Below are 24605 nucleotides of genomic sequence, written 5' to 3'. Positions count from 1 at the left end.
TGGTGTGCAGGTGTGTAGTCGCACAGGTTTTGGGGGATTTTCGGGGAATTTTTGGCGCGTTTCGAACGCGTGTGAGCGTGTTGTGTTTGGGTATGTGGTCATGAAAGAGGGGAGGTCATGTTGTTGGGTGCCAGGTGGTGCGCGTCGCTCCCGTCCTCAAGTTTTTTTCGGGGAATTTCCCGGAAGTTCGGCGCGTGGCGGTCTTGAGTGGCGGGTGAGCAGGTGCGGCCCCCCACCCCGCGCGCGCGCGTGTCTAGTCAGGAAAGATGGGAGTAGTGTGAGAGTACGTGGTATAGTAAGTGATGGAGTAAGAAAATAGAAGGAAGAGTGAGGAATGAGTAAAAGAATATGTATGTGTGTTTTTGCGTAGCCTTAATCGTGAGTTAGTGTGTAGATGTGAGGAGAAGGCAACACTGTCTGTTATGTTGTTTTGGGTGTGGGTTGGATGGAGCTTCCCCTTCGTCTGGAGAGAGTGCTCTGGGCCATTATGTGGTTAGACAAACCATTAGCTCCCCCTACAGGAAGTCGCAAGTGTTGAGGGGTGAGAGAGCACTCTCCTGCAGAAGTTGGCCATTCCCTTGGGTCATTTGTCTTCAGAGTGTTGATGTTCGTCCCACGGCGACTCCCCATACACTGTGGATTTCCGGTAAGGAGGCGCGAGATACTTACAACAGACCTACACCTGTCAGCCATCAATCAATCACTCCCCACCCCTCATCCCCACCCGCCCCCATACCATCAACCATTGTTCCGTGCATTGTTCTGTCTAGTATAACTATCTCGCTTCTACCTTCATCCTTATTTACATAGAATGTTATCCAATGGCCCATTTTATTACGAGAACCCGAGTCCAGAGTGTTCATTATGAACACCACAGGTCTTTTTTTATGTATTTTTGTCAGTATTTTCCAGACGTCATCAGCTAGGAAACATCCTAGATAGTCTACCCTAGCAACTAAATTACTTCTGATAGCCTCATTTATTTCCAAACAATTCATATTAGTATTTTATCCTCGCGTATCGCAAATAACGCGACGATCCGCGTTAATGCTAATCACACCCGTTGTAGACCCATAAACTAGAATGACTTTATTTCTAGCTACTCCACGTTTAAATTCCAAAGCGATCCTCAGATTACCACTTTTTTCAATCGGGATGGTGTCATCTATATCCTCGGGTTGTAAATTAAAGGCCAGTATGGTTCCACCATTCACATATGTGTCATAAGATAATATATTGTCTTTATCGAGGCCTAAGGCTTGTAATGCTGTGTAATACAACTTGGCGCAGTTATGAGGGAAGTCGCACCCAATATTGACAATATTAGTGCTATTCTGTGATATTAATACTTTACTAAGCTCGCAGTTTTCCAAATAAAGCGGGCTGCGATTATATGCACCAGACACAGCCTCCATATCAAGGATGATCATATATAAATGTTCTGGTATAACAGTTCCCCACGGCTGGTCCATTGTTATAGAGCGCTGACCTGTGCCCAATATATACGTTTTGTATAAAGTTTTATTAAAAGTATACGTAATAGGAGAGTTGTTCTGCACCATGGCTTTATTAATGGCTACTAATCCTTCAGGGTAAGGCAATACCCGATCCACCCATAGTCGTGTAGACTTGATATTATATTTAAAATTAGCGTGTTCATTATCGCTGAGTATAAGCCACTTATCAGGTTGAAGTTCGAGCCGCACCCTGATGTCCACATTATCCAAAACGTATTCACTAACGGATGTGACATCCAGCATTAGTTTAAAACACGTATTCACGCCACTCGTTTTCATATCAGTCATCCGTTGCTTCTCACTAGCCGAGGCATTAGTGAAATAACCAGCTTCAATTTTACCAGGATCGACTCGGTTAAAAAACTGTGACAGTTTATCATAACGGTTAGCCTTACACCCAGAAATCGTAGATAATAACTTTACGTATGACCAGAATGAGAATAATGAGCTGGTTTCAACTACTGTTTCGTTTAAATACACAATAGCGGATTTGAATAGAGTTTGCGATAATCCATTCACCAACGATGCGTTTTTAGCATCTCCTAAAGGCGTTATTCCATCTTCTTCGGTTAGATCAATAGTCAACTCCAAAGCTATAGATGATAAATCCACCAGTTGACCATTCACTCCCTTGATGATGAATTCCAGATAAGTGTCTGTAAACTTATTATTGACCCCAGAATTCACAGGTAATACATCCACAGTTTGTCTGTTGGCAATTGTTGATTCTACCAATCGAGGGGAAAATACTTTAGGAAAGGCTTCACTAACAGCAGCTGTATAATGTTCTAATGGCACCTGGAGGCCCAGACCGTTATATCCGGCCATGTTCGCGCTTTGGACAACACCAACCGAGTGAGAAGAAGTTATGACAACACATCATTATATTTCGCTTTAGTAAAACGTTTGATGTTTACTAATTTTTTGTTTGTTTGTTTATTCTTTTTCTGCACTCTTCCACCTATCATTTGCTTCCCTACTCCTTTCAATGTTTCAATTCCGCGTTTCTTAAGAGATTGTTTGAAAGTTTGTTTGTCATTATTAATATCGTCTAGTACGTTCTGCCCCAAGCTAAGCGCAGCCGGGGCCAGAGTCCTCATGATAAAGGGCGCTGCTCGACGCGCTATCCCGCTTAAAAAGGAAAATATTCCTCCTCCTCGCGTATAACGTCTACTACTGTTGAAAATCCGTATATCATCAGTCCCTCCACCTCTAGGAGGGGTTAACAGAATGTGTAATTCCTCAACAGAGGGGGGAATAAAGTGGACACGCATTTCTTCGCTTGTTTCAGACGAATGAGGAGTGTCGGGAAAGCGTTGGTGTTATATACCTCCTGCAACGGGGCATACATGCAAGACTGCTATGGTGCACCCACGTTCATCAAAATGTATCAGGTTACCATCTTGATCCCTAACAGTGATGCTGACGCTATCTATCATGTTAGTGTTAAGACGCACATATAGTTTTTTATTGTTGCTGTTATCACTTCCATTTAGGGAGATTACATCCAAAATATTTACAGACTGGTTTCCATATCGAGTAGAAGAGATTCTATCGTAATAAACACACAGAATATCAACTCCTCCTCTAGGCATTGGCGGGAATAGACATGTGTTAACAACACTCGAGGCATACTGACGTTTTGCGAATATGTCATATTCTATTTCTGGAACTACGCCCAACACTTTCCCAAAAGCGGTTCCAAATGATAATGTAACTCTACTGATGTTTTTATGCCCCGTTGCAGAGCTAATATTCTCATCACTAATCACAGTAGTGAACTTGTTTCGATTGGAGGAAGAATCATATTTAATAAAATGCGTTCCATATTTAGCTGAAAATTGTTTTAATGACTTTCCTAAAAAACTCAGTTTAGCATTACTTGAAAATATGGCCTCTATTTCTGTATTAATCCTGGTATTAATTTCTTTTATAGTTCCGGCTAAAACATCAGATGATAATAAATGCTTTGAATGCATGTATTTCCCCTCGATCACTTTCTCATACGTAACGCCTACACGTATATATGCCTCGGGATTATCACGCTTAATAACGTAATGTGAAGTGGGGAGGAGTAATTTTTGTAGGCACATTTCATAACTCCTCCTGGGATCTAATTCTAGCTGGTTAAACAATCGATTTTGGAAAGATGCGGGGATGTTATTGGGGAATAAATGCGTATCTGATACGCTGGTGGCGTATATCACGTGAGTGTCCATCGCTCTATCTCCTTAGACCGCTTTTTGTCTAGTAAAGCCATCTACACATTACACCCTCATTTATATACACTCACCTGCTAATATACAATCCAGGAAGCTTTCCTTTTACTGTGAGGATCAATCTTGACAGTCGCCTTTCTCTTAACAGATGGAGGCTCATACACTTGACTGCTTGCCGTAGTATTACGGAATAAATCTCGCGATGTAGATGTTAGTGTGAAAAACAGTTGAGCAATGGGGAGTTTATCCGGTAGAAAAACTGATTTAAGCACAGTCATTTTATGTATAATGTCATTAATTATATGTATGCCAGATACTGGAGCTAATACATTTCCATTCAGATCCCAACGAACGATTCCGGTAGCATCATAATGGTTTAGCAAGGATCTCGCATATTCATGATCTCTCACTTTCAACTTCAAATCTATTAAATGTTTTATGGAAGGGTTGGTATGCAACTGAGGAGGAGGAGGTGGTTTGACAGTAAGATGACGAGCAACCGCTTTCACAGTGGGGTAAGCAGGGCTGTGTGCAGCTTTCCGGTTGTCCACTATTTTACGCGGTACGAGATAAAAGGCTTTCATTTTACTTACTGAACAACCGTGTAATTAAACTAGCCGCAATCGGTAAAATAATGGATAAAATACTGCCTCCTCGTTTGCTGGTTAATATCTGTTTCTTAGTTGACACAGAAGGTTTCTTACAGGCTAGTGACCGAATAAGCAATTTATATTTTTTCAACTTTTTAACGACCTTGTCAGGCACGGGCAATTTTTTTTTTAAAAAGTTATTAAAAATTTCTGATAAACAATTTATATGTGGTTTCTTCAATTTTTCAATCAACTGCTTTCTCGAGGAATACTGAAGTTTTGATAATAGTTGGATCAATTCCTTGTATTTATAAACTAAGGGCTTCTTCATTATAAATGTAATATCTCAGCAGCATCAATCCATTGATCGAATGATCGATCATAACCTGCGTACCTAACTTTATACTGGAGTTTGTCAGAGACTCTGCATTGTCCCAATACCTTCTCAATATTAAAGGTTTGAGGCAAATGTGTTGGTGTTAATTCTTGTTTATAGAAGCCACCATCAATTTCTTTCCCATTCAGATCTTTTAGAAAGTATAAAGGGATGTGTTGTCTCCGATCAATACGTGTAACTGTAAAGATCTCTCGGGTGTTCTGCTGCTTAAACCCTTTCTTAAACTTGGAAATGCGATCAGATAGAGTGATGCGTACTGTATCACCAACACTCAATCGTGGAATGACAGCTCTCTTTGTTTTGCTCGGGCTTTTATACATTAAATAAAATTGTTTGGCGTGTTCGCTGGGCGATGATAGAGCGTGCACCTCCGCAGGTGTCTTCCCCTTCAATCCTCTGTGTGGGGTTAAATTATATGTTTTCACAATATCTGGTAGAGCCTGCATGTATTTTAAAGTGTTGCGCGCCGTCATAAACTTGTAAAGTTTACCTTTTAAAGTACGTATGAACCGCTCAGCGATTGAAGCTTTAGTCTCCTGAGAAAATACACTCTATAACCGTACTTTCCTTGCTGCCAGCATTTTTTTCATAGTGGCGTTATAAAATTCTCCACCTCGATCAGAATTAATTTTGCGCACTCCTTGAGAATGAGGTGAATCTAGAATTAAAGCTAGAGCATTAGTGGTGCTTTTCCCATCCTTAGCGCGTAAGGGTACTACTTGGGCGTACCTGGAGAAAATATCTACGCATACGAGTAAATATTTCACTCCATCATTATGTTTGTCCAATAAACTCATCTCGGCCAAGTCTATAGCTTGAAATAGTCGCGGTTTAGGGCTTAACACCCGACGCCGAGGGAATTTATGTGGTTGTAAATAATGCAACGTATAGGAGTCAGAGCTTTTCAGATAGTCCTTTACATCGGCTAGAGTTATACTAGAGTTAATTAATTTGGCGGCCTTATACAATCTCTGTACCCCTCCAAGCCCTCCGCTAGATGAGGGATCGTTATATACTCCTTCCAGTACATCTTTCTTGCTCACCATTGGTAAACTATCTCATAGGGCGGTTCGTGAACAATATTACCGCGTAATGTTATCGTAGATGGAGTGTTCGAGCCCAGATCTACTAGCAAATAGCCGTAGGGTTGACTAATAACTTGCTTATATAACTCTACAAATTTCTTTGAATCCACTTTCCCAAATATTTGTCGTCCGAGTGTTTCAATTTGTGACAGGTCTCGTGATTTAACCAATATGAAATGAGAAGCATTTAAACTAATATTCCTCGAATATTTACCAGGAAAAAATATATTTTGAGTAATCAATATGACGGAAACCGTGAAATGTCGGCCCCTAGTAAACATGTCTGATACGATTTTTGAATTCGCAGACTCTGTAAAAAGGTCATCGTAGATTACTAAGATATGCGAGTCATTATCTACTCGCTCTTCCACAGGATCAATAATGGTTGAATGCTCGATCAGCTTCCCTTTAATTTGTGGATCTGATCGTAATTCAGAGTAACCTCCTCCGCATATGATTATTGAGGAGAACTTGTGTTGATACTTCCTTACAAGTTTACTGCACAAGTAGGATTTTCCGCTGTTTGAATAACCAACAATAATAACACGAGATGGTTCTCTGAAAATATCTAGATGTTCCGCATGGATTATATCATAGGAACTATCCATGATTAATGCTTCGTTAAGACTGCTAAAAACTAAGGAACTGAGGTGGTATTTATACAAACATAGTCATTTACAGGTGTTTATTCACATATTTTATGTACAGCAACATCATTTTTAAAACTAAACATAGTTCTTACAGTTCACAAACAATAATATTAAACAGCATAGTTCTTACAGTTCACAAACAATAATATTAAACAGCATAGTTCTTACAGTTCACAAACAATAATATTAAACAGCTTATTTTAAAACTAAACATAGTTCTTACAGAACACAAACAATAATATTAAACATCCTATTCATTTAGTATACAAAGTTCTAGTCATATTGGCATCCATCTTAATACTACCTAACAATTGTACAACATAAAATCTAGAGAGGGTTGAATAGTTTCTGAGCTGTAGCATCGCGTTTGCTCCAGGGATGGAATATTGGGTAGAGTCTCTGTGCTTGCTCTACTTCCTCCTCCTCCATAAACACTTCTTCTTCCATCTCCTCCTCCTCTCTCACTTCTACATCCATCTCATCATCATTGTTATTAGGAATATCAGGATGACCATACGCTAGGGACTGTGTGGGGCTTAAAATGTAGCGTTTATCGTCAAATGCTGACAATCCTCTGCAGGTACTGCGACATGTACAAATCTTTCCTTGCACGTTGCGTATAGATCTCGACACATACCTGATTGAAGTGTTTGTTTCAAGAGTGTGTTGAAATGAGTCATGTGAGAGTTTCTCTTGTAGATGGTAAGGTACGCCCTTACACTTACAAGTGTGCTCCCCATCATGTGTGGTGAACGAATATGTTTTAGGTCTGAGAGCAATTAACTGGTTAATAATCTTAGAGCCTATTTCAGACTTGAGCAATCCTAGTTCACCTTCTCGCGCTTTAGAGTAGGATGGATGTGTGACATTAAAATTGCTAAAATCCATACAGTCGAAGAGAGGAGACTTATTCAACTCTTCAAACACATCCTGACAGTCCAGTTTAATGATGAAAGAGTCTGTGTCTGTATATAACAGACTCGCTTTATCCCCATACGCAGGTTTGACAACATCATACCAGAACTCATAGAGTCGCATCTTAGCAATTTGAAGTATATGGTAACCCAGATACGTAGGAGTGTTGACTAGGAGAGACTTCTGCTTGATAGTACATATCACACGATCCTTACTTAACAAAAGACTCCGCTTGAAGAATGGGTTTCGAGCATGTTTCAGGAAATGACTACGATCTGTGACCAAATAGTGTTTGTTCCCATATTTAGATACATCTGTGAGACTCTTTCCATATATAGAGTTTGATACGAGTTTGAAAGCCTTTTTTTTTATCGCGCATTTGGTACTGGCTCGTTCACGAACATTGGTTTCAATGAAGTCTTTAAGGTAACTCTCCTGCTCGAATTCGTAGATGTCGTGAACTTTAGCTACTTCTAATCCAATGCGCATGAGCAACTGTAACAAGTCCAGACTAACGAGGTAATCTTTCTGAGGAAGGTGAGAAGCAATTAATTTAGTGTTGTTTTTAGGCAGTCCACGACTTTCTTCTGTAAGAATATTCTTACTGTAGGGTGAAATGTGATCCTCAGTAATGCATGTATGTGAAAGAATTAGGGGCAGTTCATCTGTATACCTAGCTACCTCAGGTCGGACCTGGAGTGTATCACACAACACCCAATACCCCTTGGTCCCGTCACACGGGACATTCTCCAAACCTTGCTCCAGCAGTACGTCACGCTCATCATGTGTCAGTTTCCGGATCCCACCCCGAGGGAGTAGTTCAGTCATACACGCCCCGTAAAGACTATTAAAGTCTAAGTAGATGATGTAGCTACTATCTTCCCCTAGATCTAAGCCTGTGTGCCTGTTCTCCACATTCGTGTACTGTCTCGTCACACTGGTGAACCCACCTCGGAGATTCCGACGAAGTAAATCATATAACAATGGGTCTGACACAACATCAAGTTGAACTTTCGATTTAAGCAAGAACGCATCCCAAGCAAATGAGGGTAAAGAAATGTAGTGTGAAATGTCTAATTTGTAGAGAGCAAGCATGGTGTCTCGCCAGACTGTGAACACATCGGCTAGTAATCCTGTGTCCACTTTGAGGTAAAGGAGCAGATACTCCCCTATGTTGCGACATTTAGCCAAATCAAAAATTTCTAAGGCTTGTTTATAATCTGTTTCTGACAACTCTTCGTCTTTTAGTGTATTGTAAAACTTATCACGAGAAGGGAGTTGTGGTTCATCTAACACAGACATAGAGGATAAATAATCATAGCAGAATGATTGTTTACCCGTGAGCAGTTTTGGGATGGCCGCTTTATTTACCCCTTTTAACATAGCCAAAGTGAATGTGGTAGGTTTCCCACTATCAATATGATCCTTGGCTATTCTTCCTAGCGAGCCGTTGAGAAGGGCTAAACTATCCAAAAATCTTAAGTTGTTCACATCAACTTTCATAAATTTAAATCCATCCTTGGCTAATATATCTATTTCACTCCCTTGTCGATCTCTCATCTCGTTTAGGATTACTCCTAAATCATAGGAAGCGTTGTGGGAGAAAGTGTATAGGAACTTGTATGAATTTATACATTGCAAATTACATCTATCACAGTAAGCTGCTTGATAATTGTGGAATCTTACTGTGTGGTCGTGATGACGGACTTTGATTACATCTTCTCCGTTAAAAGGTACATCGCAGAGTTCACAGGTTGTTTTTGTCTCAAATATCGCCTGCTGTTGCTGTGACATGTGAAGTTCATAGGATGCTAACCCCTTCTTGATTCGTGCCCATGACGCTTCTAGCGTGGTTACAAAGTGATTGGCCGCATCTTTACCCAAATAAGTATTTTTCTCAACAATATTCTTCTGTCTGTCAATGATGATGTACGCATACGCCACTGCGTTGTGACGTGTTTCTATCATTCCCTTAGGGTTCGAGCGGTCTAGCATGCACTCAAAGTCATAAAAGCACATGTGACTAGGACCATAACCCCGTCCATAGTTACGGAAAGTAATCTTCCTCTCTGGTGGGTAGAATTTGAGAGTTTGATGTACTTTGCATGTACTTTCATGGCTCTGCATGCTATCTGCAGGGAGTGATATTAAACAACAATGACAGAAGCTGTGATGACTTGGGATTAGATCTGGATTGTTGCTCATATTACGTACATATTGGTTAAAATCCTTAATTAATACTAAATGTTGAGCTTCCAACATCAGCAATGGTATGACATCTGTATATCCCCCTCTTCCCTTCCTAGCCAGTGTAATGTAGTGTCGTTGTTGTCGTCTAGCATTTTCATCTCTTTCTAGTGAATAGATGAATATACTGACTTTATTCATTTTCTCTACCTTGAGAATATCCTCAAACGTCACTGCAGAATTGACATCTGCTGGCCATTTCATGTGTCTGAGACACCAACTAGCATTCACAGATCTAGCGCGAATATTATCTAGGTGCATTCCCTTAGCTAAACATTTATAAGCTGCAACACACTGCATAAGGCAGATATCTGCCTCTCCCTCTGGATTGAAAACCAACTGCTTTCCACGCAAGCCTTTAGGATAGTCTACATGCGAGCCTAATCTTATCGGATGTTCTATCTGACCACAGTTAATGTAAAACCCGGTGAGCCGCTCAACCAAGACATTGGACCCTTCCTTCGCTTCCAGATACTGTGATATTTTCTCTGTCAATTCATCAGCCCAAAAATCAATAAGAGTTTCTACTTCCTCTAGAGTAATTCTTTGCCCCTCACCTCGTATGGGAAAGCCGTCGTTATTTATAGGATCCAATAGATTATCCTCACCGTCTTGTTGTACATTTAAATTTCGCACAATTAGAGTGATGTCTGGGTAAATTAGGAGGAATGGGTGTCGTGGAGAGAAGAGGGCGCGTATCTCATTAACGAAAAAATCCCTGTATGTTCTCAGATATACTCCTGGGGAGGTGTTAACATGTTCTGGTATGGAGAATGAAAGCCGGACATAGCTGCCGTTATAGTTGTCAATTCGATCCAGCAGCTGAGGTTGAATTTCTAGCGCAGGTGGAGGGGAGGGGGAAAGAGGTGGAGGGGGTGATGGGATAGGGCTGGGAGGGGTGGGGGGTGGTGATAACCCTCCCCCTCCGAGATGAATGGGTGAGACCGCTGGCTCAGCTACTACGCCAGACGGTGCTAATAAGTCAGAATTGACAGACGCTGGCGGGTCAAGGTCACGGTCTGCTGAGCTGTCGTCTGAGTCACTGACTGAGATGAAAATGGTACGATTCTCACCACTGCTGCTGCTGCTGCTGCTGTTGCTGTCATAGCTGTCGCTGATTGATTGGGGTATGGGGCTGGGGGAGGAACGGGGGGTTGAGTGAGGGCGTGAACGAGACCTCCTCCTCCCCTCCCTGTGAGAGCCGGAAGTGGCTACTGTCCGCCCTGCTGTGTCACTCTCACTGCCACTGCTGCTGCAGCTGTCGCTGGATGCCAAATCTATGCACAGCGGTGTGTCGTCTGTAAAAAAAAGAAAACATATTATCTCTAGAAAGAATGAACCATATATATATATATATATATATATATATATATATATATATATATATATATATATATATATATATATATATATATATATATATATATATATATATCTAGAAAGAATGAATGCATGTATATATATATATATATATATATATATATATATATATATATATATATATATGAGGCTAGGGAACAGACTAGTGTGGATTAATATGTTTAGGAAATAGACTGAAATCAGACAGTAATAATAACTTACTTATGTCCTGGTGAAGGGGTTGAGCAGGTGAGTATGTATGAATTCGTAACATCGTGTTAACAGGGGGCGATACGGTCTCGTAGCCTCCCATCTGGCGGCGTGGCTGAGCCTGATGAAGGGGTGGGGGGTGGCCGCGAGTGAGATGTGCACTCCTTAGGTCAGTGTGTGAGGAATGGGGTATAGGCTCGATGACGTCGATCTGTTCCCTCCGTCGATTGAGGTATGGATTATAACCTGAAATGGAACAAATGATATTCAGCACGGGTGAATGGGGAAAAATATGTTTATTATTATGCATGTGTGTTCGCTTGCAAGTGGATGAAATACAGATACGAGAAGTGTATTTTATATGCTACCTACGTTTATGTGAAGTTTCATTCCGGCGATGACCTCCTCGCGGGGTGGGTGAGCAATAAGGACACTTCACGGTTTTGTAAACTGAAATTGGAAAGAACATATTTAACTGTGTGGAATGTAATAGCTCGAATGAGAAAATATTCTCACACTATAGTAGTTTACACGCGATATTTCACCTGTGGATGCCATAAAATGAACTGTGGAATATTAAATATGAATAACACTCACGGTTATCACAGAAAATCTGCTGACATCGCTTGCATTTGATGTCGTAATGTCCTAGGGGCGGTTTTTCACAGCTAGCGCATTGCAGTCGACACACTTGATTCGGTGATGGAATATAAAACACTCCGCATTTCATGCATGCTGTAGAGCTTCGCCTTTCCATGACATGGAGCTGTATGACGCGTGTGTAGCGGATGAAGTCTCGCAGGGAACTGGCGGGGCGTTTGTGTGTGAGGGGAGTGAAACGACCTGGGTCAATGAGAAGTGATTGATGGGTGACAGGTGAGGGTCTGTCTGTCTGTCGGCAGGAGTAAGTACCTCGCGCCTCCTTACCGGAATCCACAGTGTAAGGGGACCCGCCGTGGGACGAACATCAACACTCTGAAGAGAACGAAAACCCCCGCGACATTGAAAAACGCTTTAGGTAATGGTACACTCCCCTCCTGCAGGAGACTTTGCCCTCATCCTCACACACACACACACACACACACACACACACACACACACACACACACACACACACACACACACACACACACACACACACACACACACACACACACACTTAGCTCTTCCTGTAGGGGACGTTAATGGTTTGTCTAACCACATAATGACCCAGAGCACTCTCTCCCGACGAAGGGGAAGCTCCATCCAACCCACACCCAAAACAACATAACAGGCCGTGCTGCCTTCTCCTCTCATCTACACACTAACTCACGATCAACTCTTTTACTCCTTCCTCCATCTTCCTTCTATTTTCTTACTCTATCACTTGCTAAACACACATATTCATTTCACTCCTTCCTCTTACTCCACCACTTACTCGCGCGCGCGCGGGGTGGGGGGCCGCACCTGCTCACCCGCCACTCAAGACCGCCACGCGCCGAACTTCCGGGAAATTCCCCGAAAAAAACTTGAGGACGGGAGCGACGCGCACCACCTGGCACCCAACAACATGACCTCCCCTCTTTCATGACCACATACCCAAACACAACACGCTCACACGCGTTCGAAACGCGCCAAAAATTCCCCGAAAATCCCCCAAAACCTGTGCGACTACACACCTGCACACCAGCTGTCGGCTGGCACTCCATGGAGTGCCAGCTGGCAGCTGGTGCGCGCGGTCGTAGTCGTATATTTCACTACTACTGACGTCCCTCCACCCCGGAGTTGACGTCTCTCCACCCCGGAGTTGACGTCCCTCTTCCCCGGAGTTGACGTCCCTCCACCCCGGAGTTGACGTCCCTCCACCCCGGAGTTGACGTCCCTCCACACCGAAGTTGACGTCCCTCCACCCCGGAGTTGACGTCCCTCCACCCCAGAGTTGACGTTCCTCCACACCGAAGTTGACGTCCCTCCACCCCGGAGTTGACGTCCCTCCACCCCGGAGTTGACGTCCCTCCACCCCGGAGTTGACGTCCCTCCACCCCGGAGTTGACGTCCCTCCACCCTGGAGTTGACGTCCCTCCACCACGGAGTTGACGTCCCTCCACCCCGGAGTTGACGTCCCTCCACCCCGGAGTTGACGTCCCTCCACCCCGGAGTTGACGTCCCTCCACCCCGAAGTTGACGTCCCTCCACCCCGGAGTTGACGTCCCTCCACCCCGGAGTTGACGTCCCTCTACCCCGGAGTTGACGTCCCTCCACCCCGGAGTTGACGTCCCTCCACCCCGGAGTTGACGTCCCTCCACACCGAAGTTGACGTCCCTCCACCCCGGAGTTGACGTCCCTCCACCCCGGAGTTGACGTTCCTCCACACCGAAGTTGACGTCCCTCCACCCCGGAGTTGACGTCCCTCCACCCCGGAGTTGACGTCCCTCTTCCCCGGAGTTGACGTCCCTCCACCCAGGAGTTGACGTCCCTCCACCCCGGAGTTGACGTCCCTCCACCCTGGAGTTGACGTCCCTCCACCACGGAGTTGACGTCCCTCCACCCCGGAGTTGACGTCCCTCCACCCCGGAGTTGACGTCCCTCCACCCCGGAGTTGACGTCCCTCCACCCCGAAGTTGACGTCCCTCCACCCCGGAGTTGACGTCCCTCCACCCCGGAGTTGACGTCCCTCTACCCCGGAGTTGACGTCCCTCCACCCCGGAGTTGACGTCCCTCCACCCCGGAGTTGACGTCCCTCCACACCGAAGTTGACGTCCCTCCACCCCGGAGTTGACGTCCCTCCACCCCGGAGTTGACGTTCCTCCACACCGAAGTTGACGTCCCTCCACCCCGGAGTTGACGTCCCTACACCCCGGAGTTGACGTTCCTCCACACCGAAGTTGACGTCCCTCCACCCCGGAGTTGACGTCCCTCCACCCCGGAGTTGACGTTCCTCCACCCCGGAGTAGACGTCCCTCCACCCGGAGTTGACGTCCCTCCACCCCCGGAGTTGACGTCCCTCCACCCCGGCGTTGACGTCCTTCTACCCCGGAGTTAACGTCCCTCCACCCCGGAGTTGACGTTCCTCCACCCCGGAGTAGACGTCCCTCCACCCGGAGTTGACGTCCCTCCACCCCCGGAGTTGACGTCCCTCCACCCCGGCGTTGACGTCCCTCTACCCCTGAGTTGACGTCCCTCCACCCCGGAGCTGACGTCCCTCCACCCCGGAGTTGACGTCACTCCACCACGGAGTTGACGTCCCTCCACCCCGGAGTTGACGTCCCTCCACCCAGGAGTTGACGTCCCTCCACCCCGGAGTTGACGTCCCTCCACCCAGGAGTTGACGTCCCTCCACCCCTGAGTTGACGTCCCTCCACCCCGGCGTTGACGTCCCTCCACCCCGGAGTTGACGTTCCTCCACCCCGGAGCTGACCTCCCTCTACCCCGGAGTTGACGTCCCTCCACCCCGGAGTTGACGTCCCTCCACCCAGGAGTTGACGTCCCTCCACCCCGGAGTTGACGTCCCTCCACCCAGGAGTTGACGTCCCTCCACCCCTGAGTTGACGTCCCTCCACCCCGGCGTTGACGTCCCTCCACCCCGGAGTTGACGTCCCTCCACCCCGGAGCTGACGTCCCTCTACCCCGGAGTTGACGTCCCTCCACCCAGGAGTTGACGTCCCTCCACCACGGAGTTGACGTCCCTCCACCCCGGAGTTGACGTCCCTCCACCCAGGAGTTGACGTCCCTCCACCCCGGAGTTGACGTCCCTCCACCCCGGAGTTGACGTCCCTCCACCCAGGAGTTGACGTCCCTCCACCCCGGAGTTGACGTCCCTCAACCCAGGAGTTGACGTCCCTCCACCCCGGAGTTGACGTCCCTCCAACCAGGAGTTGACGTCCCTCCACCCCGGAGTTGACGTCCCTCCACCCAGGAGTTGACGTCCCTCCACCCAGGAGTTGACGTCCCTCCACCCAGGAGTTGACGTCCCACCACCCCGGAGTTGACGTCCCTCCACCCCGGAGTTGACGTCCCTCCACCCCGGAGTTGACGTCCCTCTACCCCGGAGTTGACGTCCCTCCACCCCGGAGTTGACGTCCCTCCACCCCGGAGTTGACGTCCCTCCACACCGAAGTTGACGTCCCTCCACCCCGGAGTTGACGTCCCTCCACCCCGGAGTTGACGTTCCTCCACACCGAAGTTGACGTCCCTCCACCCCGGAGTTGACGTCCCTACACCCCGGAGTTGACGTTCCTCCACACCGAAGTTGACGTCCCTCCACCCCGGAGTTGACGTCCCTCCACCCCGGAGTTGACGTTCCTCCACCCCGGAGTAGACGTCCCTCCACCCGGAGTTGACGTCCCTCCACCCCCGGAGTTGACGTCCCTCCACCCCGGCGTTGACGTCCTTCTACCCCGGAGTTAACGTCCCTCCACCCCGGAGTTGACGTTCCTCCACCCCGGAGTAGAAGTCCCTCCACCCGGAGTTGACGTCCCTCCACCCCCGGAGTTGACGTCCCTCCACCCCGGCGTTGACGTCCCTCTACCCCTGAGTTGACGTCCCTCCACCCCGGAGCTGACGTCCCTCCACCCCGGAGTTGACGTCACTCCACCACGGAGTTGACGTCCCTCCACCCCGGAGTTGACGTCCCTCCACCCAGGAGTTGACGTCCCTCCACCCCGGAGTTGACGTCCCTCCACCCAGGAGTTGACGTCCCTCCACCCCTGAGTTGACGTCCCTCCACCCCGGCGTTGACGTCCCTCCACCCCGGAGTTGACGTTCCTCCACCCCGGAGCTGACCTCCCTCTACCCCGGAGTTGACGTCCCTCCACCCCGGAGTTGACGTCCCTCCACCCAGGAGTTGACGTCCCTCCACCCCGGAGTTGACGTCCCTCCACCCAGGAGTTGACGTCCCTCCACCCCTGAGTTGACGTCCCTCCACCCCGGCGTTGACGTCCCTCCACCCCGGAGTTGACGTCCCTCCACCCCGGAGTTGACGTCCCTCCACCCCGGAGTTGACGTCCCTCCACCCCGAAGTTGACGTCCCTCCACCCCAGAGTTGACGTCCCTCCACCCCGGAGTTGACGTCCCTCTACCCCGGAGTTGACGTCCCTCCACCCCGGAGTTGACGTCCCTCCACCCCGGAGTTGACGTCCCTCCACACCGAAGTTGACGTCCCTCCACCCCGGAGTTGACGTCCCTCCACCCCGGAGTTGACGTTCCTCCACACCGAAGTTGACGTCCCTCCACCCCGGAGTTGACGTCCCTCCACCCCGGAGTTGACGTCCCTCTTCCCCGGAGTTGACGTCCCTCCACCCCGGAGTTGACGTCCCTCCACCCCGGAGTTGACGTCCCTCCACCCTGGAGTTGACGTCCCTCCACCACGGAGTTGACGTCCCTCCACCCCGGAGTTGACGTCCCTCCACCCCGGAGTTGACGTCCCTCCACCCCGGAGTTGACGTCCCTCCACCCCGAAGTTGACGTCCCTCCACCCCGGAGTTGACGTCCCTCCACCCCGGAGTTGACGTCCCTCTACCCCGGAGTTGACGTCCCTCCACCCCGGAGTTGACGTCCCTCCACCCCGGAGTTGACGTCCCTCTACACCGAAGTTGACGTCCCTCCACCCCGGAGTTGACGTCCCTCCACCCCGGAGTTGACGTTCCTCCACACCGAAGTTGACGTCCCTCCACCCCGGAGTTGACGTCCCTACACCCCGGAGTTGACGTTCCTCCACACCGAAGTTGACGTCCCTCCACCCCGGAGTTGACGTCCCTCCACCCCGGAGTTGACGTTCCTCCACCCCGGAGTAGACGTCCCTCCACCCGGAGTTGACGTCCCTCCACCCCCGGAGTTGACGTCCCTCCACCCCGGCGTTGACGTCCTTCTACCCCGGAGTTAACGTCCCTCCACCCCGGAGTTGACGTTCCTCCACCCCGGAGTAGACGTCCCTCCACCCGGAGTTGACGTCCCTCCACCCCCGGAGTTGACGTCCCTCCACCCCGGCGTTGACGTCCCTCCACCCCCGGAGTTGACGTCCCTCCACCCCGGCGTTGACGTCCCTCTACCCCTGAGTTGACGTCCCTCCACCCCGGAGCTGACGTCCCTCCACCCCGGAGTTGACGTCACTCCACCACGGAGTTGACGTCCCTCCACCCCGGAGTTGACGTCCCTCCACCCAGGAGTTGACGTCCCTCCACCCCGGAGTTGACGTCCCTCCACCCAGGAGTTGACGTCCCTCCACCCCTGAGTTGACGTCCCTCCACCCCGGCGTTGACGTCCCTCCACCCCGGAGTTGACGTTCCTCCACCCCGGAGCTGACCTCCCTCTACCCCGGAGTTGACGTCCCTCCACCCCGGAGTTGACGTCCCTCCACCCAGGAGTTGACGTCCCTCCACCCCGGAGTTGACGTCCCTCCACCCAGGAGTTGACGTCCCTCCACCCCTGAGTTGACGTCCCTCCACCCCGGCGTTGACGTCCCTCCACCCCGGAGTTGACGTCCCTCCACCCCGGAGCTGACGTCCCTCTACCCCGGAGTTGACGTCCCTCCACCCAGGAGTTGACGTCCCTCCACCACGGAGTTGACGTCCCTCCACCCCGGAGTTGACGTCCCTCCACCCAGGAGTTGACGTCCCTCCACCCCGGAGTTGACGTCCCTCCACCCCGGAGTTGACGTCCCTCCACCCAGGAGTTGACGTCCCTCCACCCCGGAGTTGACGTCCCTCAACCCAGGAGTTGACGTCCCTCCACCCCGGAGTTGACGTCCCTCCAACCAGGAGTTGACGTCCCTCCACCCCGGAGTTGACGTCCCTCCACCCAGGAGTTGACGTCCCTCCACCCAGGAGTTGACGTCCCTCCACCCAGGAGTTGACGTCCCACCACCCCGGAGTTGACGTCCCTCCACCCCGGAGTTGACGTCCCTCCACCCCGGAGTTGACGTCCCTCTACCCCGGAGTTGACGTCCCTCCACACCGAAGTTGACGTCCCTCCACCCCGGAGTTGACGTCCCTCCACCCCGGAGTTGACGTTCCTCCACACCGAAGTTGACGTCCCTCCACCCCGGAGTTGACGTCCCTACACCCCGGAGTTGACGTTCCTCCACACCGAAGTTGACGTCCCTCCACCCCGGAGTTGACGTCCCTCCACCCCGGAGTTGACGTTCCTCCACCCCGGAGTAGACGTCCCTCCACCCGGAGTTGACGTCCCTCCACCCCCGGAGTTGACGTCCCTCCACCCCGGCGTTGACGTCCTTCTACCCCGGAGTTGACGTCCCTCCACCCCGGAGTTGACGTTCCTCCACCCCGGAGTAGACGTCCCTCCACCCGGAGTTGACGTCCCTCCACCCCCGGAGTTGACGTCCCTCCACCCCGGCGTTGACGTCCCTCTACCCCTGAGTTGACGTCCCTCCACCCCGGAGCTGACGTCCCTCCACCCCGGAGTTGACGTCACTCCACCACGGAGTTGACGTCCCTCCACCCCGGAGTTGACGTCCCTCCACCCAGGAGTTGACGTCCCTCCACCCCGGAGTTGACGTCCCTCCACCCAGGAGTTGACGTCCCTCCACCTCTGAGTTGACGTCCCTCCACCCCGGCGTTGACGTCCCTCCACCCCGGAGTTGACGTTCCTCCACCCCGGAGCTGACCTCCCTCTACCCCGGAGTTGACGTCCCTCCACCCCGGAGTTGACGTCCCTCCACCCAGGAGTTGACGTCCCTCCACCCCGGAGTTGACGTCCCTCCACCCAGGAGTTGACGTCCCTCCACCCCTGAGTTGACGTCCCTCCACCCCGGCGTTGACGTCCCTCCACCCCGGAGTTGACGTCCCTCCACCCCGGAGCTGACGTCCCTCTACCCCGGAGTTGACGTCCCTCCACCCAGGAGTTGACGTCCCTCCACCACGGAGTTGACGTCCCTCCACTCCGGAGTTGACGTCCCTCCACCCAGGAGTTGACGTCCCTCCACCCCGGAGTTGACGTCCCTCCACCCCGGAGTTGACGTCCCTCCACCCAGGAGTTGACGTCCCTCCACCCCGGAGTTGACGTCCCTCAACCCAGGAGTTGACGTCCCTCCACCCCGGAGTTGACGTCCCTCCAACCAGGAGTTGACGTCCCTCCACCCCGGAGTTGACGTCCCTCCACCGAGGAGTTGACGTCCCTCCACCCAGGAGTTGACGTCCCTCCACCCAGGAGTTGACGTCCCACCACCCCGGAGTTGACGTCCCTCCACCCCGGAGTTGACGTCCCTCCACCCCGGAGTTGACGTCCCTCCACCCAGGAGTTGACGTCCCTCCAACCCAGGAGTTGACGTCCCTCTACCCCGGAGTTGACGTCCCTCCACCCCGGAGTTGACGTCCCTCCACCCCAGAGTTGACGTCCCTCCACACCGAAGTTGACGTCCCTCCACCCCGGAGTTGACGTCCCTCCACCCCGGAGTTGACGTTCCTCCACACCGAAGTTGACGTCCCTCCTCCCCGGAGTTGACGTCCCTCCACCCCGGAGTTGACGTTCCTCCACACCGAAGTTGACGTCCCTCCACCCCGGAGTTGACGTCCCTCCACCCCGGAGTTGACGTTCCTCCACCCCGGAGTAGACGTCCCTCCACCCGGAGTTGACGTCCCTCCACCCCCGGAGTTGACGTCCCTCCACCCCGGCGTTGACGTCCCTCTACCCCTGAGTTGACGTCCCTCCACCCCGGAGCTGACGTCCCTCTACCCCGGAGTTGACGTCCCTCCACCCCGGAGTTGACGTCACTCCACCACGGAGTTGACGTCCCTCCACCCCGGAGTTGACGTCCCTCCACCCAGGAGTTGACGTCCCTCGACCCCGGAGTTGACGTCCCTCCACCCAGGAGTTGACGTCCCTCCACCCCTGAGTTGACGTCCCTCCACCCCGGCGTTGACGTCCCTCCACCCCGGAGTTGACGTCCCTCCACCCCGGAGCTGACCTCCCTCTACCCCGGAGTTGACGTCCCTCCACCCCGGAGTTGACGTCCCTCCACCCAGGAGTTGACGTCCCTCCACCCCGGAGTTGACGTCCCTCCACCCAGGAGTTGACGTCCCTCCACCCCTGAGTTGACGTCCCTCCACCCCGGCGTTGACGTCCCTCCACCCCGGAGTTGACGTCCCTCCACCCCGGAGCTGACGTCCCTCTACCCCGGAGTTGACGTCCCTCCACCCAGGAGTTGACGTCCCTCCACCCCGGAGTTGACGTCCCTCCACCCCGGAGTTGACGTCCCTCCACCCAGGAGTTGACGTCCCTCCACCCCGGAGTTGACGTCCCTCCACCCAGGAGTTGACGTCCCTCCACCCCGGAGTTGACGTCCCTCAACCCAGGAGTTGACGTCCCTCCACCCCGGAGTTGACGTCCCTCCAACCAGGAGTTGACGTCCCTCCACCCCGGAGTTGACGTCCCTCCACCCAGGAGTTGACGTCCCTCCACCCAGGAGTTGACGTCCCTCCACCCAGGAGTTGACGTCCCACCACCCCGGAGTTGACGTCCCTCCACCCCGGAGTTGACGTCCCTCCACCCCGGAGTTGACGTCCCTCCACCCAGGAGTTGACGTCCCTCCACCCAGGAGTTGACGTCCCTCCACCCAGGAGTTGACGTCCCTCCACCCAGGAGTTGACGTCCCTCCACCCCGGAGTTGACGTCCCTCCACCCAGGAGTTGACGTCCCTCCAACCCGGAGTTGACGTCCCTCCACCCAGGAGTTGACGACCCTCCACCCAGGAGTTGACTTCCCTCCACCCCGGAGTTGGGAGAGCCGGTTCCTGGTTACTGAATTTTAATTGCTAATTTATCGGCCCACACATGCTTAAACATATGGTCAGTCAGCTAACACCGAATAAAAGTAGAGCTATAAAATTATACAATTATAAAATATAAACGATTTTGGAGGAGGTATAAATCCATGATGAACATCATTATGAGATATATGAAAAGCTTTAAACTCAGCTACCTAGGAAGTCAGATCAGCCAAAAGAAACTACGAAAAACAACTTGCTCAAAACATAAAAAAACTAAAACAAAGTTGTCCTATGCCTATATAAGAAGTAAAACTAAACAAAAGACTTCTAGGGTAGGACCCTAGAAAGATGAAACTAACCAAATTATAATGGACGATAAAAGGGTAGCAAGAACTCTGAATGAATACTTTACATCAGTATTTACACTAGAAAGATTAGATGACATCCCAATACCCACACAATTGTTTGAAGGAGGTGAAGAGAACGAATTAAGAGATATACCCATAACGGGCGACATTACCAGGAAGAGCACTGACAATCTATGATACTCAAACACCCCAGGTATGGATGGAATTAAATCCAAAGCCGTAAAGGAACTGGTAGAGGAACTATACCTACAACTGAAACTCATTTTCAGAAAATCTCTGGGCCACGGGATAGTTTCCCTAGATTGGAAATATACATATGTCACCCCTTTAAGTTCAAGTACGTTTATTGAGACAATGATACCTCTCAAAAGGATAGAGTAGCTTGGGCTATTTCTACCCTCCATTGTCACCCCCTATTTCCCCCAAAGAAGGCAGAAAGCTCAGTAGAAAACTGATTTGACATCACACATCTGTAAGCTCATGAGGAGAATCGTAAGGGATAGAATCATCCACCATCTCAGTGAGCAATCTTGTAAAATCAACACAACATAGGTTTGTTAAAAATAGATCACATTTTTTGAAACGGTAACGAGCTACCCAGACAAAGGATTTCCAGCAGATGTAGTATATATGGACTTTGACAATGCTTTTGATACAAGATACCACATGAAAGACTAGCGAGGAAATTAGACACATAGGATAAATGGTATAACACTAAAATGAATAAAACAATGGTTAAAACAAAGAAAACAAAAGATCATGCTAAATGGAAAGGAATCTGACTGGAGAAATGTGGTGAATAGGGTACCACAGCGTGTAGACTGGCGTTGGGCGGGTGTTGCTAGGGGAAACACTTAGGGGGAGTTCATGCTCTCACACCACAAAATACCTTGTTGATAGGCAATATAATAAACATTTTCCACAACTCAGATGTGTGACTCAGTAATAGTGACACAAGTGTCTGACTCAGTGTGAGTGACCGATTATGCGTGCTTTAGCACGAGTGATGCTGTATTGATCAATCAATGGCAGATGCGCAGTAACAATGACTAAATTCAAGTGATTCAAAGTGAGTTACTCAGATTGAGTGATTTCATGAGGGTGAATCAGAATGAGGAACTATGTAGGAGTGACTTTGTATGATTCAGTATAAATGAATCAGTGTGAGTGACTTATTGTAAGCGACTCAATAAAAGTGATTATATCAGTAAGTCAATGAGACTCAGTATGAGTGTCTCAGGATGAGTGACTCAAAACAAGTGAGTCAGTGTGACTCAATATGAGTGCCTCAGAATGAGTGACTCAGCATGAGTCATACAAAATGGTGTGCGGGGCCTGGACTCAAACAGGAGGACATTATCCGTGATGTGGGCTTAGTCTCCATAGTAATGATTAACATGCTTGGTTCTGGAGAGTTTTATGTAGCTGCTGCACATCTCCCACAATATATGGGTGATGTCCAGGCCTTCACCTGGTGAAATGTTGAGGTGTTTTATGAGTTGTGATCTTTCCCACAGGGAGGGACGACTGCTGTCTGCCAGGTGTGACATGACTACTGACGGAGGTGAGTAATCTCTCCCACAGGGAGGGGCAGCTGGTGTCTGCCTGGTGTGACATGACTACTGACGGAGGTGAGTAATCTCTCCCACAGGGAGGGGCAGCTGGTGTCTGCCTGGTGTGACATGACTACTGACGGAGGTGAGTGATCTCTCCCACAAGGAGGGACAGCTGCTGTCTGCCTGGTGTGACATGACTACTGAAGGAGATAGTTGTCTCTCCTGCTGCAGTCGTACTGATGGTATTATTTGTTGTAGTGATGGTCACAGTTACAACTTTAGGGAAGTTATGTTGGAAAAACTTCCTACCAGTATGTAAAATCCACTGACCACTACATGGAACTGATAAGTTATTATAACCTAGCTGGTTGAATAACTTTGTCCGGTTTTAGATACCCATTACCGTGAAGAGTGTAATATGTTCTGTATCCGGCAACCATTGCCGTCCAGAGTGCAATATGTTCTGTATAAGAACATTAGAACATAGGAATAAAGGTAACTGCAGAAGGCCTATTGACCCAAACGAGGCAGCTCCAATTTATATACACCCAATCTCATTCATATATTTCTAACCTACGCTTGAAACCATTAAGAGATCCTACTTCTATTATGTTACACAGTAATTGGTTCCTCAAATAAAAAATCCTGTTATCGAACCAGTTTTTACCCAGTTTGTTCCTAAATCTAAGCAAATCTAATTTAAACCCATTATTTCCTGTTCTGTCTTGTGGTGATACTTTTAATACCTTATTAAAATCCCCTTTGTTATGTCCATTCATCCACTTGTACACCTCTATCATGTCACTCCTAATTTTTTGCCTTTCTAGATAATGTAATTTTAGTTTTGTCAATCTTTCTTCATATGACAGGTTACTAATTTGCGGGATTAACTTCGTCATCCTACGGTGGACGCGTTCTGATGAATTTATATCCATTCTGTAGTATAGAGACCAAAATTGGACTGCATAATCTAAATGGGGTTAACAAGAGCAAGATATAGCTGAAGAACAACACCAGGTGTCTTATTACTAACGCTTAGATAAATAAATTCCAATGTCCTATTTGTCTTATTAAGAACATTTATGCATTGATTTTTTTGAGTTTTAAATTCTTACATATTATAAATCCCAGATCCCTTTCACAATCCGACTTCGCAATCTCAACACCATCTAGCTCGTATCTTGTAACTATATCATCATTACTTAGCCTCAAAACCTTAAATATGTCAGCATAAAACTGCATCTGCCACTCTTTTGACCATTTCAAAACCCTATTTAGATTGCCCTGAAGGGATAGGATCTTTTCCGTGTTTATTTCCCTCTCGATTTTTGTATCATCGGCTAATTTGCAAATATTCCTGTTCAAACCTGAATTTAAATCATTTAAATATTATGAATAACACAGGACCCAGGACAGAGCCTTGAGGCACTCCACTTAAAACATTTTCCCAGTCTGACTTAACCCCATTTATACTACTCTCTGTTTCCTTTGGTATAGCCATGCCCCTCGTCCAACCTAAGATAGTACCCCCCCCCCAGTACTGTGAACCTCTATGAGTAGCCGGCAGCCATTACCGTGTAGAGTGCAATATGTTCTGCATCCGGCAGCCATTACCGTGTAGAGTGCAATATGTTCTGCATCCGGCAGCCATTACCGTGTAGAGTGCAATGTGCTCTGCATCCGGCAGCCATTACCGTGTAGAGTGCAATGTGTTCTGCATCCGGCAGACATTACTATGTAGAGTGCAATGTGTTCTGCATCCGGCAGCCATTACCGTGTAGAGTGCAATATG

The 24605-nt window shown here is 49.3% G+C and overlaps 1 protein-coding gene across 1 annotated transcript in view; it reads left to right on the top strand.

The window, feature by feature from the left end:
* Nucleotides 1-22829, top strand: part of LOC123751636 (putative golgin subfamily A member 6-like protein 19) — a 174579-nt gene extending 151750 nt beyond the window's left edge. Inside the window, exon 5 of the mRNA XM_069325201.1 lies at nt 22775-22829. Coding sequence (XP_069181302.1) covers nt 22775-22829 — 55 coding nt within the window. The remainder of the gene's footprint in view (nt 1-22774) is intronic.
* Nucleotides 22830-24605: the final 1776 nt, after the last annotated feature.

This window comes from Procambarus clarkii, chromosome 15 (genome assembly GCF_040958095.1).
Source record: "Procambarus clarkii isolate CNS0578487 chromosome 15, FALCON_Pclarkii_2.0, whole genome shotgun sequence".
NCBI classification, from domain to species: Eukaryota; Metazoa; Arthropoda; class Malacostraca; order Decapoda; family Cambaridae; genus Procambarus; species Procambarus clarkii.
Note: the sequence above shows the minus strand (reverse complement) of the source record. Positions and strands in the feature narration are given on the sequence as shown.